This window comes from Pecten maximus, chromosome 1 (genome assembly GCF_902652985.1).
Source record: "Pecten maximus chromosome 1, xPecMax1.1, whole genome shotgun sequence".
Taxonomy (NCBI): Eukaryota; Metazoa; Mollusca; class Bivalvia; order Pectinida; family Pectinidae; genus Pecten; species Pecten maximus.
In genome coordinates this window covers 54,392,900-54,414,159 of record NC_047015.1, presented here as the reverse complement: position 1 = coordinate 54,414,159, position 21,260 = coordinate 54,392,900, and the positions used below count along the sequence as shown (strand labels likewise).

The 21,260-nt window shown below is 34.1% G+C and overlaps 1 protein-coding gene across 1 annotated transcript; it reads right to left on the bottom strand.

The window, feature by feature from the left end:
- Positions 1-9,027: 9,027 nt before the first annotated feature.
- LOC117338210 (Golgi to ER traffic protein 4 homolog) lies at positions 9,028-21,213 on the bottom strand. The gene is made up of 9 exons (XM_033899470.1): positions 21,092-21,213; positions 19,781-19,859; positions 19,520-19,601; positions 18,698-18,856; positions 18,406-18,544; positions 17,372-17,512; positions 15,438-15,513; positions 14,575-14,644; positions 9,028-14,124 (listed from the first exon to the last, which is right to left on the bottom strand). The coding sequence occupies exons 1-9, from the start codon at positions 21,199-21,201 to the stop codon at positions 13,988-13,990; spliced, it is 993 nt and encodes a 330-aa protein (XP_033755361.1). The 5' UTR covers positions 21,202-21,213; the 3' UTR covers positions 9,028-13,987.
- Positions 21,214-21,260: the final 47 nt, after the last annotated feature.

Genomic DNA, 21,260 nt, shown 5'->3' with positions numbered 1-21,260 from the left:
TAGAATACCTATATTTGTTAGTACAATAACAAAACACAATACGTGTATAAAGGGCATTGTTCAAAGTTTGTCGACGCATGGTAGGGTACCATGTATACTTAACTCAACGTTCAACGATTGAACAGTGATGATTAAAAGCATGGTTGAATATTTCATTCCTAATGAAGCACCGATCGACCTCATTCCTTGAGTCGATATTCCCGTTCCTTTCGGAATAAATCTGATTAAAATACAGATCATCATTAGAATGCAATTTGATGTTTTTAAGAGTGAATACACATTTCGATAGAAGATACACATCTTTTTTTTCTAGGGGAGGGAGGGATGTGAGTCTGTGTGTGGGAGGGGGGGGGGGGGGGGGGGTCTTTATTTTTCGTGAACTCCGGTTTACACAGGTTTTCAAATTATACATATCGAAAACCTGTAAATACTAAATAACGCGGAAATATTTAAGCTGCTAAAATATACTTAATACATTTCACTTAAAGTTTAAATCGGCGGTAAAGTCAGCCATATGTATAACGCATTTTTATATTCGACTGCGGATAATATTCTACAAGTTTGATAGAAGTAAACTTCACTATATTAAATATCGTTTCGTTAGCTTTAGCACATTTAAATACGAATATGAACAAGCGTATAAGATGCGAAAACTATTTAAAAATCTAGTAGTATTTTTAAAAAACCAGGTTATGAAAAATGCAGTGTGTGAACTGCATTAGGGAAAATGTTTTGGGTCATTAAAGCTGAACCTTTTCATGGAAATATACACCAAACATTGTCAGATTTCACGAAAGGTGATAAACATATCACCGATTTCCGTTTCGACAATTGTAATTGTGCTATATTTTGACGGCTGTTATCCTTATAATGGACACCTTTAAAAATAGATGTCATCATTTCGAGATGTCAATTTCAACTGGGCACACGTTAAGGTTTAACTATAGTGCTATTAAATTATCTCAATTATCTCAAGATTTTCTTTGTCAGATTGTTGACACCAGAGATAGTATTATCAATAAAACATTGTCAACTTTGACAAATTTTAATTCACGTGACAGTAGCGAATTGTCAACAGAAAAGACGGGAACAGAACTAATACCAGTAACGCTCTTAAACCAGATGGGTTGGATTTCTGCGATCAAAATGACTTATTGGACATTTCAGACCAAAGTAGAACGATTTCAATTGCTCATGTGACATATTTAACATAAAGAGAGGAAATATATTCCGAGTCGTCAACTATCTGATTTCATGGTGACACGCTGTTGTCAATTTCCCTTGCAGCGCGCGCGCCGGAAGTCGGTCCATCGTCTTTGCTGTAAACCAGACTTGTACATTTGTGGTCACTGCTAATTAACTGTCTTTAAATTCTGTAAAGCTTTCCTAAATCAATTAGAACAGGGTAACGAGATAGTGCATGGAGTTCGAAAGCATATAATTTTTGTATTATGTTGCCGTATGAATATTTCTTAATTTTCCATTGTTTTCCTATCTTCAATTTCCTATAGTGACTTGTGAGACAAGCCCCGCCCATCGCATTGAGATAAATTAATGCGACGAGACGACCCCTTTTATGTATTACAAGCGTTCTTCAGACCGGATATTGATTAAAATGGGATGAAACTAACTAATTGCAGGGTAGGGACCGGAAAAGTAAATTTCTTCCCAAACTGCCCAAAGATTTAAAACATTAAAATTATAACAATTATTCACAAAATGACAAATATGGACACAACACTGTTTTCTTTCCAATTTCCTATCAGAACCAGTCTGCTTAATAAAAGTAACAAAATAATTAGTGAGGTCGTAAACTTATCATAATAGAAAATGGCTTTAATCAGATAATCGGAGCAGGGGCACAGAAAGAGATTCACCGGGTTGAGTAAAGAATTAGAAGAAATGAAAATTTGGATGTCAGACAATAACTGGCAATGTCATTTACAGGGTGATCGAGATGGCGTGACATGTCAAGATGATGTTGTTTTAAGCTCGGGTTTTACGGAATCACAACACCCATTAAAAACCAAGAATTGTATTTCATTCGTTTATCTGCAAGCGCGTATAACATTAGACCGATTTTGGATTGAATAAATCTGTGTCTAGTGCTGTTAATCTTTCGCTACTTTTTTTGTTCTTTCTTCGTTTCTTTCGTTTGTTTTAATTTAGTTTAATTAACTTATCTTATTTATTTATTTATTTATTTATTTATTTATTTATACATTTATTTACTTATCTATTCGCCCTATTTTTAATGCATTTTTTTCTAGTTTCTTTTTGGCAGGTTTTGTTCAGGTGATACTGACTTCAATCATTCCGAAAACAGACAAATTCTGTTCCACTGCATTTCGGAGGATATTTTGTCCTGAATATTCAAATTTCCTTAGTCCGGATAACATGTAATTGGTATTGAGTTTAAATTGAAAGACTGTTAGTGCATAATGCCTTCAGTCTTTTTATTTTGGGAAAATTCTTTTGAATCCAGAAAGAAACCTGGGTTGTCCAATATGTTTTGCTTCTGTATGTAGTTGAACCTCTTTAGTCCGGACACCTTAGCTATTATGTACAATAAAACCCCATCATTATAGTTACATGGTATTACGATTTGTGTGTACAATGGACCCTTATTAGTCCGGATTTCCTCCCCTCCCTTCCCCCTATAAATAAGAACTTTGGTAGTCTAGACTCTAAAGGTACTCTCAGGTTTGTGCGTATAAAATAACCCCTTAATCCGGAATATTTTGTTTGCACGTACAAAGAAACCCTTAAACTGATATGTTTGGCTTATGCGTGAATTAGAATCCCTTAATGAGGAATCTGGTTTGTGTGCTCATTAGAGCCCTCTAATCAGGTATATTTTTTGAAACACTTTAATCCGGAATCTTTGGTGAATGCGTATATAGTGGGACCCCCTGAGGACGATATTTCGGATTACGAACCGTTTGGTTTGCGGATATTGGGGCATTATTAGTGCGGACGAGAGTACGTGTATAATGGTTTGTATTATACGTGTATATTGGGCCATCATTAGCCCAACACGTTTGTGTAGATGAATGACACAACACTAAGTCTGACACATTTGTGCAGGTGAACAGCGGGCATTCGCTATTCCGATATTTTAAGTAAGCGTGCAGCAGACAGATGAACAGCGGACACTCGTTAGTCCGAAAAGGTTGTGAGGGTGAACAGCGGACACTCGGTAGTCCGAAAAGGTTGTGAGGGTGAACAGCGGACACTCGTTAGTCCGAAAAGGTTGTGAGGGTGAACAGCGGACATTCGGTAGTCCGAAAAGGTTGTGAGGGTGAACAGCGGACAGTCGTTAGTCCGAAAAGGTTGTGAGGGTGAACAGCGGACATTCGGTAGTCCGAAAAGGTTGTGAGGGTGAACAGTCGTTAGTCTGGTTTGTAGTTTGGTTTGTGTGTAGTTGATCTAGTATGTAGTTTGGTTTGTGTGTAGTTGATCTAGTTTGTAGTTTAGTTTGTATATAGTTGATTTAGTTTGTAGTTTGGTTTGTGTGTAGTTGATTTAGTTTGTAGATTGGTTTGTATATAGTTTATCTAGTTTGTAGTTTGGTTTGTATATAGTTGATCTAGTTTGTAGTTTGGTTTTATATAGTTGATCTAGTTTGGTTTGTATATAGTTAATCTAGCTTGTAGTTTGGTTTGTATATAGTTGATCTAGTTCGTAGTTTGGTTTGTATATACAATGTAGTTGATTTAGTTTGTAGTTTGGTTTGTATATAGTTGATTTAGTTTGTAGTTTGGTTTGTATATAGTTGATCTAGTTTGTAGTTAGGATTGTATATAGTTGATCTAGTTTGGTTTGTATATAGTTGATCTAGCTTGTAGTTTGGTTTGTATATAGTTGATCTAGTTTGTAGTTTGGTTTGTATATAGTTGATCTAGTTTGTAGTTTGGTTTGTATATAGTTGATCTAGTTTGTAGTTTGGTTTGTATATAGTTGATCTAGTCTGTAGTTTGGTTTGTATATAGTTGATCTAGTTTGTAGTTTGGTTTGTATATAGTTGATCTAGCTTGTAGTTTGGTTTGTATATAGTTGATCTAGTTTGTAGTTTGGTTTGTATATAGTTGATCTAGTTTGTAGTTTGGTTTGTATATAGTTGATCTAGCTTGTAGTTTGGTTTGTATATAGTTGATCTAGTTTGTAGTTTGGTTTGTATATAGTTGATCTAGTTTGTAGTTAGGTTTGTATATAGTTGTAGTTAGGTTTGTATATAGTTGTAGTTAGGTTTGTATATAGTTGATCTAGTTTGTAGTTTGGTTTGTATATAGTTGATCTAGTTTGTAGTTTGGTTTGTATATGGTTAATCTAGCTTGTAGTTTGGTTTGTATATAGTTGATCTAGTTTGTAGTTTGGTTTGTATATAGTTGATCTAGTTTGTAGTTTGGTTTGTATATAGTTGATCTAGTTTGTAGTTTGGTTTGTATATAGTTGATCTAACTTGTATTTTGGTTTGTGTGTAGTTGATCTAGTATGTAGTTAGGTTTGTATATAGTTGATATATTTTGTTGTTTGGTTTGTATATAGTTGATCTAACTTGCAGTTTGGTTTGTATATAGTTGATCTAGTTTGTAGTTTGGTTTGTATATAGTTGATCTAGTTTGTAGTTTGGTTTGTATATAGTTGATCTAGTATCTAGTTTGGTTTGTATATAGTTGATCTAGTTTGTAGTTTGGTTTGTATATGGTTAATCTAGCTTGTAGTTTGGTTTGTATATAGTTGATCTAGTTTGTAGTTTGGTTTGTATATAATTGATCTAGCTTGTAGTTTGGTTTGTATATAGTTGATCTAGTTTGTAGTTTGGTTTGTATATAGTTGATCTAGTTTGTAGTTTGGTTTGTATATAGTTGATCTAGTTTGTTGTTTGGTTTGTATATGGTTAATCTAGCTTGTAGTTTGGTTTGTATATAGTTGATCTAGTTTGTAGTTTGGTTTGTATATAATTGATCTAGCTTGTAGTTTGGTTTGTATAAAGTTGATCTAGTTTGTAGTTTGGTTTGTGTATAGCTGATCTAGTTTGTAGTTAGGATTGTATATAGTTGATCTAGTTTGTAATTTGATCTGTGTATAGCTGATCTAGCTATCAAGAAATTGAATAAAAGCTGTCCATATTTACACCTGTATAACTAAGGATTCCTTTGGGAAAACTGACAAAAAAATAAACCACTCTTTGACTATCTGCCTCCTGACAGTGTAGGGCATTCGATAGAATTGAGATTTTTTGTTAGTTATCCTATATCTCCGTAGAGACTACCACCGGGACTAGACACACAATAAATACCAAACTCCACGACCCGGTTACTGTAGACGTGGTTATTTCTGCGAGGATTTAATTTCGTTATCTAGATAGATAAACTATTCGCGTGGTGGTTATTTCCGCGATTTTTTTTCAACTGTCCTTATTAACACGTAAATCACGTGGGGGAAATTTTCGCGGCCTCGTATGGCCTTTGCGTATTTTCACTCGTGTTGTTGTTTTTGAAGTTGTGCCAGGTCCATGAATCTGTAAAAAGTTGTGTTTATCTATTTATTTATTTATTTATTTATAGTGCGTTTCATTGTAAGTACATGCAAAAAGAAACAGTGAGTAGGTAGATAGGACAGAGAGGCTGGGGAATGAAGCAACCATTCCCCGGCTCTTGGGTTGTCGTAAGGACTGTGATTAAGTAAAACATTTTACCCCATCTGGATATCTTCTGAAAGTCTTTATAATTTTCTCCGATGAAATTTACGAAACTCATTTTCAACAAAAGCGAACTTAAGTTCAAGTCAAAACTGTCAAAACAGTAATAGTATGTATTTTTTTAATCTTAACGAAACACAGTTTGTAATGGAAGGGAAGTAACTCTCCTACAATAAAAGTCAGGACTAGACATTTTTTCTATGCATAAATTAATGCAGCCTTAGGCGGTGTTTTTAAAAGACAATTGAAAATGATTTGCATCTCCTTATATACATTTTCTGTGGTAATGCATATGACATAAACACTAAAAAAGATATAAAGGGTTTGATGAAACCCATCATCATGATCTGTTTGGGAAATGTTAAATTTCCTTTTACGCCATGACGTCTCAGATGCTTTAATATGCCAAACGAATCCGCTGAAACCACTCTGGCTCTGATAGATGTAGATCTACATAGCCACCGTGTACAGCCTCACAATTGGGGATGCGGTATTGTGGGGAGTGGGGTGTCGGTACCGAAGCGGCAGGGTGACCGACATGGGAAGCAAAATTATTTATTTATTTTGATAAACGTATATATTTTACTTAAAATCATGTGCACGGGTTGAGGGAATGTTTCGGTGACTTAACTGTCTAAAATATTAAGTGCAATTCCCTGCTGATATGCAAACACTCATGGAGAGTGCCAATTCCTATGCTAAATTCGCTGTACATACGAGCATTTTCTTCAAATATATCTGTATTACATGTGTGTAGAATAGGATTTCCGCATCTTAGGGAAGAAATTAAGATTTGCGCGATGTAATTCAAGTAATGGTTTTATGTTAATGTCGCTTATAAGAAAAAAAAAGTTATTTTTATGGCGAAAAAGCAATGTAGGTACTGGGGTTACGGTTTATGAGAGCAATAATACTATTCAAGATGTCTATATTGAAATGGCGAAGAAAAGACAGAATTGAGGCTGAAAATATAGCCTAGTGACAGAAAGAGAGATGTATAGGTAGTTAGCATATGTGTCAACTATAGTTTGTTTGTTTGGTTTTGTTTAACGCCCTATTAACAGCCAGTGTCATTTAAGGACGTGCCAGGTTTTGGTGGTGGAGGAAAGCCGGAATACCCGGAGAAAAACCACCGGCCTACGGTCAATACCTGGCAACTGCCCCACGTAGGTTTCGAACTCGCAACCCAGAGGTAGAGGGCTAGTGATAAAGTGTCAGGACACCTTAACCACTCGGCCACCGCGGCCCCCAACTATAGTACCCAACATTATGAACCATGCTGACAACCATAGCATCCTGAACCAACTCCACCACGGTTTCCACAAATTAGGATCATGCGAGAGTCAGCTTTTAGATTTCCTAGAAGACGTATCACAGACTCTGGATGATGGAAAGCAGAGCGATGTCCCCATCATGAACTTCTCTTGGGCGTTTGACAAGAGTGAGTCATTCTCTACTCTGTCACAAACTTAGATACTATGGAGTAAGTGTTTAAGTCAAACCCTGGATAGAAAGTTTACTATCAGGCAGAGAGCAGTGTGTGCTTGTGAGTGGCCAAAATCTGAAACCCGTCAAAGTGCAGTCATGGTTGCCTCAAGGCTCTGTCATCGGCCCATGCCTTTTCCTTCTCTGTATAAACGACATCTCCAAAAACATCATCTCTACTGTTTGGCCTTTTGCTGACGATGCATTCGTGTATCTGACAATGAGTTCTAAGTCAGATAGCCTGCAGAAAGACCTAGACAAGTTGGCACTCTGGGAAAGTCGTTTGGATGTGTCATTCCATCTTCAACAATAAAAACCCAGTGCAGCTCTCTCACAAGCTACATGGAAAGGAACTCAATAGTGTAACAGAAGCGAAATACTTCGAAAGACTAACTCTCCAGTCAAATCTCAAGTGGGAAGCCCAGAAACATCAAAATAGGTTTCAAAAAGGTCAAAACGCACGCATACTTTTCCTTAGTAAGACCAACCTTAGAACATAAAAAAAAATACATAAATAATATTGAAATGGTTCAACAGCTCTTGTTTAAGTATTCTGTCATTGTAATATCACGTGCTAACTTTTAGGTATAAATAGGTTACAGAAATAGTGGTGTTAATTACCATCATTTGATACTTTCCATACAGTTATCTTTGAGAAGTCACGCAAGATATTTAAAGGGTTGAGGTTTCAAAATGCACCTTTTTCGAATGCCTCCAACGATCCTGAAGTGGACAAAGGCTAGACTACGATTTCCTTTATCTACTTAACTCGAAAGTTCAACATTCATCGTATTTCAATTGGACATGTTTTATTCTGTTAATTTCAGGAAACAGCGCTGAAATAGCATAATGTATTGTTTAATTTTAGCTATTTAAAAAAAAATCCCGAAAAAGTCAAAACAACATATCCAAGAAACACCTAGCATTAAAATGAGTTCTCAGTTATATAAACTTCCCGCTGAAAAAATAAATGGCATTCTTGTAGGAAATGCCAGCTGGCAAAGTATTTTGTTTGCCGTGATCAAGAGGGTTAATCACAAATCTGACACATGGTATAAGGGAGGTAACTCCTAAAATGCTATGAAAAAAGAATGAATGAGTATATACTTGCAGTGTGAAAAAGGAATAACTTACGTTAAGGCATCCGATATCTACGGATTCTGATGTATTTACATGTCTATATGACGTAACCCACTGGTTATATAAGACAACCAGTATGCGGTCTCCTTCATGGGTCCTTTCAGCATTGTGTGTCTTTAAGGGTCAGGCCACCCTTAAAAATATCTTGGTTTGCTGTAACCTGACAAGGGGGTCTTACATATGGGTAGGTAGGTAAGGCTGAATTTTTTTTTTTTATATATATATATATATACAGATGTAGTTCTGAAAACAGATTTTCAACCTTTAATACGAAAACAAATCAGAATATGGAAATCATTATTCATTTTGTGTTCTTAAACAAAAGAAACACACACCAACCTTATTTGGATTTGGGAGATGTAGTTTCAAACCTGCACAGCAAATATCCAGAACGGTCAAATCGTTAAAAAAAATGTTTTATTTTTTACTGTATTTTTTTTTGAGACTTCACACATTTTTTCTGGGTCGGGCGGGTTACGCCAAACCAACTATATTTTTATTTTGGCCTCAAAGTTTGGAAAATTCATGTCACAGAATACCAGGCCCCTTTAAGATGTCATCATACTTTTTTTCAACTGAAACTGGAGTGTTACTCATGCATATTTCAAGGTATGTACAGCCAAATATACTCTTGTCTTTTCTTTGAATAATAATAATAAAAAAAGTCTTTAATAAACAAACAAAAACACAAAGCCATATAAATGGAAAAAGCACAGATGATTTATTTTAATAACAAAAACATCATTAATAGAAAACCCAATAAATATTTGCCGTTTAATGCACCACAGGGGCCAGACTATACCATTCCTAATATCAAAATTACACATGTAATAAAACCTCAGACCCCTGTGCCTCACACCGGATATCTTCTTTAACCTTGAAACAGTGTTATAGTCTACTAGCAATCCAGCAGCATCAACTTCAGTGCCTGTTTCCTGTAGCTCCCAACACTAGGCTATGATATATTGACAGGCTGATATCTGGATGATACGGGAAATCCCTCAAAATATCCAATAACTTCTTGAGTCAGGGCTAGAGGAAACTCGGACTACATCATACAGGCCAAGTCACAGAACTTTTCGCCTAATCATTTTCTATCATCCTGAATCAGAAAATACACACTTACACACACAAGGTTCTATTTTTATCAGAGAGGATAAATTATCAGATATGAAAATCCTTCTTCAACACAAGGAACTTTCTATTGCATTTTACATGAAACATCATTGTTTTTATCTTGACCTCATTAAACTCTAATTATATAAAGCCTCTTCAAAAATGACAAACACAGCTACAACCAAATGTTGTGACATCAGTCATCCAGGACATACAAAATAAACACTCTACATCATAAATCCATCTGCCAGGCTTTTTCAATGCCAATTCTCATTGAAATGACTTTTTAATTTTGTCTCAAATAAACAGGATATTTGATGAAATCGAAATGGAATGCTAATACAATATTAAAATCAATAGTTTGTATTCGAGATGTCCCAAGTTTGGAATGGGTGAACCAAATTTTCACTTTTCATGAATGTATGTATGAAATGTTTAACATACAAATATAGTGTATAATATAAAGTGTTTCATGTAAAACTCATATGAGTTTGATAGTATTTATGGTTTGAAATAATTTAATTGGACATAGTTCAGGTGATGCGTCTTTAACAGGAAGTTATTTAGGATAATTGTATATTAATTTTAACATTGTACAAAATGTAAGAAAAAAGTGTCATAGCCAAAGAATGAAACCAAAAAATTTCCCTTGTGAATTAAGGGACTTATACAATAAACTTCAAACACTGTAATATAACAAGTTTTTGTTACAAAATTACATTTGAAAGTCAAATTACAAAGTAACAGAATCAAAACAATATTGACAATATATTTTTTTTATACATTTTTTTTTAAAATTTAAATAGAATTATTTCTGTGTCATATAAACACACATGCATACAAGCATCAATCAGGGAATTTTAAAATCTTATTCAACTTCCCTAGCAGAATTTCAATTATAAGAATGGTATTTATACATGTGTGAATATTAAAAACTGAAGAATGTATGATATTGGGTTGAATGAATATTCTATACATTATATAGTTATATTCTATGATAATTCTACCAATGTATACCACAACTTGTGGCCAAAGGTACATTTCAATTACCATAATTTTACATTTTGCTGGTTTGCTGGTCGACATTCAAAATGTCAATCAAAATATTCAAAATGTCAATCATTGCCTTACTTCTAAATACATGTAATAATAGTACAATTTTTTTAAACTATTAAATAGCATGTAGGTAAAATCAGTTTATAAAGTTATATAACTTTGTAATAAGTTTTCATCATACAACAATTCAAAGTCAGCTTATATATATTTACCAGAACTTCAATTCACTGTCAGTCATAAATTACAGTAGAAGTTGTCTCCCTTTATAAAAGTAAATCAATGTGATTAAATTGTGAAAAACAGCAGGGAAATCAAAGACAAATATTCTATGAACACACATCTTAAACTTTTAAGAACATGCATCTCATATTTCTATGGACAAAATAGCTGTCTCCATGGAAAAAATAGCTAATTTTTCTATGGACATATCTCTATGGACAAATACTTCATACATCAAATATCCCTATGGACAAAATGTCTATGGACCAGCCATAGTGAAATTCATAGAAACTGTCCTACAATACTGTACAAACTATATTTGCATAGCTGTAATATTAAAGTTAGTATTCATCGCAATCGTGGTATTTAATCTGAGAACAACTTTCAGAGTCAATAAATTAGCGACTTATTTATACTCTTAACAATAGAAAGTAAATTCAATAATATGACTGCAAAAAGATTTTTAGCATTTTTATTTTACTATTAAGGGAAAGATATTGATATCTAGACCAGAGATTTTTGGATGTCTAGATCATACATATGGTCCTCCAGATTATTTAGATAAGATCCAGATATCGGTGTCTAGATCATGGTATTCCAGAATATTTATATCCTATATTTAGATCGAGACAATACAAATCCAAATCATAGGAATGCTGATTATTTGAATTTAGTTAATAGATATTCCAGAGGACAGATAGACGTGTACATTTTAAAGATGAAAGGGTTATGAATAGAAATGAATAGATATCAAAATGTAAACTTCATTTTACAACAATTGCGAAAAAAGTTGTATATTAACTTATATAAATCACTCTTGCATGCCCGGATGGAAGCATGCGAGTGGTTCTGCTGTGGGAGGAAACGAGTACCCGGAGAGAAAAAAACACATGGTCGAGCAGGTGACCCCATACCTTTGCACATCTGATCAGGGAGACATACTCAGGGCGCCAAGGTGAAAGGCAAGTGTGTTACCACTGTGCCACCCAACCACCCTGTACGAGTATAAAATAGGGTATTTGGAGATACCTAACTCTGAAATCTATTCATTTCTAAATTAACTTGAATTCGTTTTCAGTGGTTATGCATGAAATATCCTATAGAAAATTCACAAATAAAATCCTGTTGGAACTGCTAACTGAAAGTTATTTCATTTAATGTTATTGGAGAATTCAACCAAATCTAAGATAATGCTTTTTTTTTTAAAGTTAAAGGTTCATCAATGCATTTGCAAATTGACAACAAGTACATGTGTGATCAGAATACATCTATACAAAAATTTTGTGTCAGAGGTGATTTTAAAAAATTCATAAGCAATCTGAAAAATTACTTTGGAATATCTCTAATCAGCTTAACAGTTAATTCATATTATTTATATCTTTGTCACCCATACTTTGCAGGAGTCTTTCATGTAGAAATTGTGACAGACCCAAATGCAGGAGGGACAGCTATATATAATTATTATTATAACAATATAATTAAATACATTCTCACAAAAAATGTCAAAGACAAAAGATAAACTCCCAGAAAGAGAATTTTTTTCTTCAATATCAATAAAACGTCAATGTATTGAGGACATAATTCTCAATAGAAAAATTTTAGAACAAATTCTATAGATACACTCATAACAAACAACTCATACTGGTATAAATTAGCTGTTGTTAATGTCGTACGGAACCAGTGAGCTTCACATGTACCTTTGAGTACCAAAGGAAATTTCTACCAATGACTTGTCTTTCTATATCTCTATGTAGATTGTAAGAACCGGCATCGTTTCGCTGCGATAATGTATCTCTGGACGACGGATGCCATTAGTATAATTAAACATTTCTAATGCATATTAACAATTTATTGGCCTACCATCATCTGTAACAACACTTCTTAGAGAACTACCGTAACCCAAATTAGTTTTCTTTACCATATATGGAGGAAGCTACTCGGATAAATATCTTATGATCAAAGATCTGGGCCGTTTTCATTTTTGCAGTCTGAACGGTTTGACCATTTGGACAAGAGTTGTTCGTTTTTGAAATAAAGACAGACCTTGTGATTTTATATTGTTTTCAGACGAGTCTTGACAAAGATTTTCAAAGCCTGTATTAACATCAACAGGTCCGTCAAGATATATGTCCGAAATATACCATGTACATTTGAAAATTGGTGAACCGGTTTGTTCACATGAACGAACAGTCCCTGTTACTATTTTTTTCGTAAGTCAGACGAAAAAAAGAACATCTTATTTTGTGTGATAATTTAGTTTCATAATGTATGACATTGTTCACTGAGGTTATAGCTCCAAATCTGTTAATCTGTTGAAATGTCAGAGGAATCTTATAAGAATCAATTTATTACTATTTCCTTATAAGGAAATTGACATTCATATTTGTATCAAATATGGCAGTATATTTGAATGGATTCTTGGTGTGCCCTTTTTTTTGTTTGTTTATTGTGTGTGAAGAAATGATGTAATGGGCAGGTTTGTAATATTAAATAGGATATTGATTATACTTACAAGAATTTCTTGTAATTTAAAATTTACATGTGTTTTTATCTGGAAAAAGTATAATTATAGACATAATACCGCCCGATGTGAGTCACATCAGGCTACACTATTGGTAATGGGGCCGGTTTCATACCCTGCCGGAGTGTAGTGTTGGCAGGGTATGAATATTCTTTCTACTTGATAATAAAATAATAGTGTTATGATTTTAGTCTCTGCCTATCAGTAAATATTCATTTTCACATGTGTGTTAGAGGAACTGTTTTATGTTATTTGTAGTACTTAGCAATTTACAGAACAAACATTTCAAATTCCAACTGACTATCCTTTGTATCCTTTTTCATATGAAAAGTATTTTCCAACCAACAAACCACATCTTGCCAAGTTCAATATAAGTTTTTTATATATAAAAAAATGTTTACATTCCAAATTATCGAATTTCAAGAATATGTATAAATAAGATTTTACATTCCAACCAAATGATGTCTCATTAAATCCTGCACAGGCAGCATCCTCCTGAAAGTAATCCCAAGAAACAGTTCCTATTATATTTGACTCTTCAATAAGGCTAAGTTAAATCAAGTTCCACTTGGCAAAGTTTAATCATGTTCCACTTGATTGATTTAGTCAAGTTCCACGTGGTTGATTTAGTCAAGTTCCACTTGGTTGATTTAGTCAAGTTCCACTTGGTTGATTTAGTCAAGTTCCACTTGGTTGATTTAGTCAAGTTCCACTTGGTTGATTTAGTCAAGTTCCACTTGGTTGATTTAGTCAAGTTCCACTTGGTTGATTTCACGTGTAGAAGTGGTCATACTGCTGCCCATACTTCCCCAACTAGAGGAAGACACCTGCATCATGTCTTCGTCATCATCACCGCCCGAGAACAGACTCTGGATCAAGTTACCTGTAAAAGAGTTACCAATATAACACTACAACGTTATACTGAATCAGAAACAGAGTACATACCATGTATCAGATCTGACACCATAAAGAATACACTATATTAGTGTTGGGGAGTGCTTTAAAAAATAATTTTCGATCACAATTTTTAATCAAGCAAATAAAATCAACTAGTGGTTGACCACAATATCTTTTTCTTTTCTTTCACTATTAACAATAACCAGCGAACTGTCTTGTACAAAGTACAGTTCATTCCATTGTATAAAGAACAGTTCATCCCAAATCAGTAATCAACATACTACATATTGGTATGCTCTATCCAAGATTCAAATCCATGCAACACAAAAGCACAATTTGATCTCTAAAAAGAAATTTTACTGATAATTTTTGCGATCAACCAGTTACACAGTATATTGTAATCTCATTCACATCCTATCGTGATATTTCCACTTACCAATTAGTCCCTGAGAAGGTGCCCTTGGAGGAGGAACTCCGAAAAACACTTGTCCGATTTTATCTAAGTACTGAAAATCAATAACAATAAAAGTTACTAAATATAACTCAGTTAATAGATTCATTTTTTCCAATTTCAAATCATCATGTTATAAATTTCACACATCAAACATGTTGATCAATATAGGGCTATTCCATTAAAATATCTACCTGACCCCAGGACTCCACAAAAAATCACTTCTATCCATGGTTGGATTTACTTCCTATTACTTCTATGTAATTTATTAAATAAATTCTATTGGTGGTACCCCTTAACCAAACCTGGAGTCCTGGGGTGGGGTAGATGTTTTACTGGGAAAGCCCCAAGAACAATTTCGATAATTTCTTACTTCCTACACCTACATAAAATTCCGAAAATTTCCACAAGAAAATGGTTCCTACTGCAAATCAATTTGAGATCAAATTTTTACATAATACTTAGAGATGTCTATAACCCATATATCAGCATCGACCAAAACTTCACCCTTTGTCCACACTGCTATCCTGAAGAAATTCCTTATTTATGAAAATATCTGTTATATAATATCATATTGGTCTATTTGGTTTTCAGCTGACAGAGATATCTTATTTAATCTCTAATATGTTGAATGCTCAACTGCAATGAAAACTCTTCAAGTCTTATCTTAATTGTCTTGTTTTCACCATCAAGTAGTATGAAAATCTTTCATGGTCTAAATTATAATGAAGCAATGGTTTTTGAATATTTTCTTTACCTCTTTTCATTTTAGCATCTTTTAGATTACTATGATCATAAAATTTAGCACCCATCTAAGTGACTCCGTGGTAAATATGAGAAGATCTTACCTCTTTATATGTAGGATCTCTCTTTATAGATGTTTCATATTTTTCACATAAGATGGTAAATACTGTAAGGCGTCCCCTGTCAACATTAGAAAACATGGTCAACACTATAAACAACATAAAATGAACACAAGTCTTAAAGTACATACAATCATATACAGTAAAACTCGGATAAGTCGAAGACGACGGGACCAAGCAAAATATTCGACTTATCCGATGGTTCGACTTATCCGTGTTTGTATACGGAGACAAAACCTGACTATCATCGGTTTTATGCAGAACAAGTGCTTGCATGATAACATAGTCGAAAATAAGCAATACATAATAACAAAGAAATTAATTAATTGTACATGATAACAATTATTCCTTTATCTAATAAACAATATTGTGCACAGTTACAGATAAAAACAAAGTTCATGCGTAAAATAGCCTTTGACATAGACACACGATTTACACACGGGAGTCGCAAATGACAGCATAATATTCTATGAAAACGTTACATATATTATAAGAATATAATTGTATATATTGTACTCATATTATTTATCTTTAAATCCGTTTATATTGTTCTCCAATTTAACAATATTAAACAATAAACAGTCCGGGAAAATTGATCAACCGTACGCGTGCTGATTTTGTATCAAAGGTGAAGGCCGCGGTCAGTGTTTTATCGGCTGCATAATCATGCATTGCCACAATCTTTTGAACAGAGTAAAAACATCCCGCATATCATTGTTACTATTGCATGGTCATATTCAGAATTTAGGCATATATAGATAAATCAATGACAGACAGGTATTTTTCTTTGCATTTTTCGATGGAAGATATGTAATTTATCGTTTACTTTTTCCTTATTTTTTTCGGCGGCCCTTGTGCATCAAAACAGTAAACAGAACACATATTGGTTTGTAGACTAAAACGTGCACATTTTATTCTTAGTTATGTATACCTGAACGTTTTACTTCACCTGAGCACCTGTATAAACAATGGGATGATGCGTAACCGACAGCCGGAAACTAATAATAGGCTCTGTTTACACCGTTACGGGTGATCGGTCACACTCGGTCAATCAGACGAGGCCAGCAAATTTTACCTGAGACAGCATGACGCCTCGATGTTCGACACAAAAATGGAAATTTTGGTATAGTTTAGAAGGGAGGGACCACAAAATATATTCGACACAACCGCAGTATTCGATTCAACAGTGTTCGAGTCATCCGTGCTTAATTTACTAAGATAAAGAAGGGAAAAAATCGGGACCGAACGAAACGTTCGACTCATCCAATGTATTCGATTCAACCGTGTTCGACACAAGTGAGTTTTACTGTACATGTATATATATCGCTATTTCGCCTATTTCCTAAAAGATTTCTCGAACAAGTCAGATAAGGGTTTGCACTAAATATCTTATTAATGGGGTGTTTTACGGGGCCCATATCAATTAAATGGGGTTCCTTTTGCGTGGAATTCCTGAAAAGGGGACAGCTTCAAAGGAAACTCAGAGAATATTTTTTTGTGAACTGCTACTTATTTTGTTTATGAGAGGTCGGTTGGCAACACACTCGCCTAAGTTTCACCTAGCTAGACTGCCTGGGTTGATTTCCCAATAAGACATGAAAAGCTATATAGGGTAACATGCCAGACTAGGAGGATTTTCCCCAGGTTCTCCAGTTTTCTCATCCAGTGAGACCCTTGTGGGCTTCAATCCGGGCCAGCAAGCGTGATTAATATAAGTTGACATAACTCGTTTTGTAATTTTTGAAAAATAAACAGTAAAGCTTACATTCAATTCTGTTGCATGGATTCATTGCAGTCCGACAGAATGTATGGATTCCTGCAAAGGACACTAACAACAGAAATTGTTGTAAATCTTCCACTTAAGTTGCCTAATGATATACAGACAAACTTTTTAATTCTTTTCACACAAGGCCACTTACCCTTCCAGTGCTAACAACAAGAACCATATGAAGTTCAGAAGTGGATGGACATACGGTGATCCCTGCTTCACCTGAGGATGGTTTTGTGTGTACATCTGAAATGCATCATTCGCTGTTTCTTTATTCTTGAGACACAAATATCTGAAACGAAGAAAACAATTCATCATCATGATGACACATTGGCAGAATGTTCACAAACACTATCAGAGGTTAATCGAGACCATTTTAACTATCGAAATTAGATAGTATTTCCCACTGATGGTGATTTCCTCTTTGAATAAAAACAAATTCCCCATACAGGGGAAATCCCCCAAACTTTTGATGAAATATGTAAGAATAATAGCAAAGAATAGCTGTAAAATGTTAAAAGTTTGAATAATAATTCAAGAAACTGGGCCCTTTATTTCCCAACAATTTCATAATGGGGTAGTATTCCCCAAATCCTAGAAGAACCCCTGACTATATAATATGTGACGCAAATTAATCAAATACATTTACCTTTGACTCTAGGGCATTCATTTAATCTTTATTTGTTAAAAAATATATGAGCTTAACTAAATTTTACAGGCACATGAAGATACATATCAATTTGATGGGATAAAAAAAAACGTTTTGCATTTCTACGCTTCAAACAACTAGACACAAGCTGTACTATCAAGAAATACAGACAGAAATTATGACTTTCCAAATTGAAAAGAATTTCCTTTGAATATCTAAATACTTACTTTTTACTTAGAATATGGATACTACATACAATGCAGTACATATAATTATCATCAGCATTCTTTACTAGTCTGTAAAATGTTATTTTTTTACCCAAGATTGGCCGTGCCTGCATAATGGGGAAAATAGAGTGATATTTTGTTTTAAATTAGTATTAAAGATTTTCATATTGTTCCTTCATTTTTGTAAATATCACAATTTCAGAAAGTGAACACAGCCTGTTTTTGGCTGTTAAATAAAACAGAAACAACAACTGGATAACCTTGCTATCTGAGGTATACCCTGACTTAAGTATACCAGCTACAACTCACTGTAACACAGCTTGTGCTATAAACATGTCCACCTCCGACGTATACCCTTTCATCAAGTGGTATTCAATCAACATTGTTGCACAACCCTTGCCATCCGTAGAATGAAGGAAGTGATATCTGGCCTGCACATAGTTTTTCTCTGCAATTATAAATTAAGCAAAGTTTGTATTGGATGAACAATGAACAAAACTGTTCCATATAGTTCTTTGGCAATTATTTTGTTTGAAGCAGAGAATATCATCAAAGCACAATATTTTCCAAAGAATATTAACAAAGACAATCAGTACTGTACCTTCCCAGAACAGTCTGCCTATCTTCTGGTGGAGGTCGGGGTGTCCAAGTTTGTGCTGCTGGTTGTCTGTTTTTGTCGACCATCTGATGGAGGATACCATGTAATGGTGACGTTCTGGACATTCTGGGTTCATGGCACGGAATAGCTTCACCACCTTGTCTAGAAAAACAATATCACACAAGGCTACCGGAAAGTTGTATCAAGTAACAGTTCAATATAAACAAGAATACCTTAGCTAAAGAAGGAACTTGACATTTCTGCGAAGCTGCATTTTATTTCCGAGCTTATTTTCTTGGTGGAAACACCTTTTAAATCACTGCATGTTCCCAAAAAGTCAGGTTTTGCTGTTTTTACCTCAAATTTACTTAACTTTCTATACTTATCAGAAGTTTATAATGGCAACATTAAAGCTTTAATTGTCTTCAGATTGATCAGTTTTAAAATTATAAAATTGATCATTCTACCTCTGACAGTGACAAACTGACTTTACTAAAAAAAATGAATTTTCAATGATTGAACATTTTCCTGCAGTAAATAAGATCAATACTTTCAAGAGTTTTTGAGATAATTAGGTACAGAGAATGAGCTATCTCAAAAACGACTGAATGAACAAATTTACTGTTATTTAATTCAAAATAACATTTTCAAGCATACAATTTTGTATACTTTTTATATATATACTTAATTTTGGTGAATAGCATACAGTATTAGATATAAGATGTAATTTTTATAAATTAGCTTATAATTACTCAATGGTCAATAATTACTAATTGTTTGAGAATGCAAAATGTGCTGATGGATGGAAATACTGAATCTACAAACCTATAGTATCCTCCGTAACAGGAGTCATGGATGTGTTCAGTAACTCGATCATCAGCATGGCTAAATCTGCTCCGCTGGAATGCTGCAATTCATGAATCAAGTTTTGAAACAGAAGTGGTGTACATATTTATATGGATGACGAACAAATTAAAGGAAAGGGGCCCATTACCGGCCCCAGAAAGCCTTGTTTATCCCCACATGCATGTAAAAAAAAATTTAGGGATCAAGATAAACAAGCGATTTTTAAAACAAAAATTGTACCTGGTTGTGTTGCAGAAGAGTCAAAGATCCATTGTACAGTAAGTTCAATGCCTCTGTATATTTTTTCTGCCCCTTATATCTGTAAAAGCAAGCAAATATTTAGCGTCGTAAACATTTTTACTTGCAATTGGTATATATTAACATAAAAAGTTGGGTATACCATACTGATAACTTTAATTAAGTTGGTGTATATGTACATCATGTGCATACAGCCATATACCACACAATACTTAAATTTGAAGTGACTTTATTATTTTATGATTACTTTTGTAGGAAATTGACTAGTAGAATTTATACAATTTTTTATTTTTTTTTGAACAAACATTTTCAGAAGAAAACATTGCATTTTGGAAGCCGTGCATAAATATAACGTAATTTTAATTGGGAATTGGGCAAATATGTTTCTAGAGTAGGAGTTCATAATTTTGCACACCTATCTTACTTCCTGTATTTTGTTGATAATGATATGAACATTTTTCATACATTTTGTAGAGAAACAACATTAACATCCTAACCTAAATTTAAGCTAGATTAATTCTGGGCTAAAATAACATTTTAAAAACAAAAACATTACGAAAGTTTAAAGTGTCAATCCACTGCCATTACTGCTTTAAATAACGACAGCTGTTAGATTATAATATTATAGTTATATTTATACTTTGTGGATTTGTGTACAGTTTTCGTTACATTCTGATAAAATGGCATTTCCACTAGAAATGTTTGCAAATCAAAATGTACATCTCAATCAACATGTGGACTTATTTCAATTATCCTGTATCCGGTTACTCTTTAGAGAGTCAATCGGATTCGTTTTCAATATGAAACGATTTGTATTTTTGCATTAGTTCAGACTTCAAATTATATTTATTTTTGTATAAGGAAACACTATGCATTTCTCTTCATATGGCGTAGGCCTGACTTCATATTCTCTAAATATACTGTAGATCTGCTGCCTCCATATACAAACGGTCCCAGTGGAACTCTCCGGTGACAGCTTGATTTTATTTTTTTCTGCCATATTGCAACTGCCCAACACCGGTACCACCATGCTTCCTAATATGTCATCCAACCACGACCAAGAATCGCTGAAATATTGCGTTCTAACTGGAGTCTTTCTTTTTAAATCTGAAATGTTACACTCCCACACTTATTTTAGCTAAGCGTACTTAAAAGGCCACGGGATACACTTCGTAAAGAACATGCCAGAAAAAGTTTATAATAGCAGACGTCACCAAAACCGTCGATCTAAAATGAAATTAACGTGTTCTTATTTCTGGATACAATTGTAAGATATAGATACTCATGTTTTACCTAAAATATAGTGTTCTGTACATCTGATGAGCTTCGTAAAAGTCTCCTCTTTCGACACATGCTCTGCATTTTGCAAGAACACGGTCGATACCTCCGCTTTTGGTCGCCATCTTTAAGAAGTTCCAAATTACTTCATCGTAACAAAACGAAACGAAATTAAAATTAATCC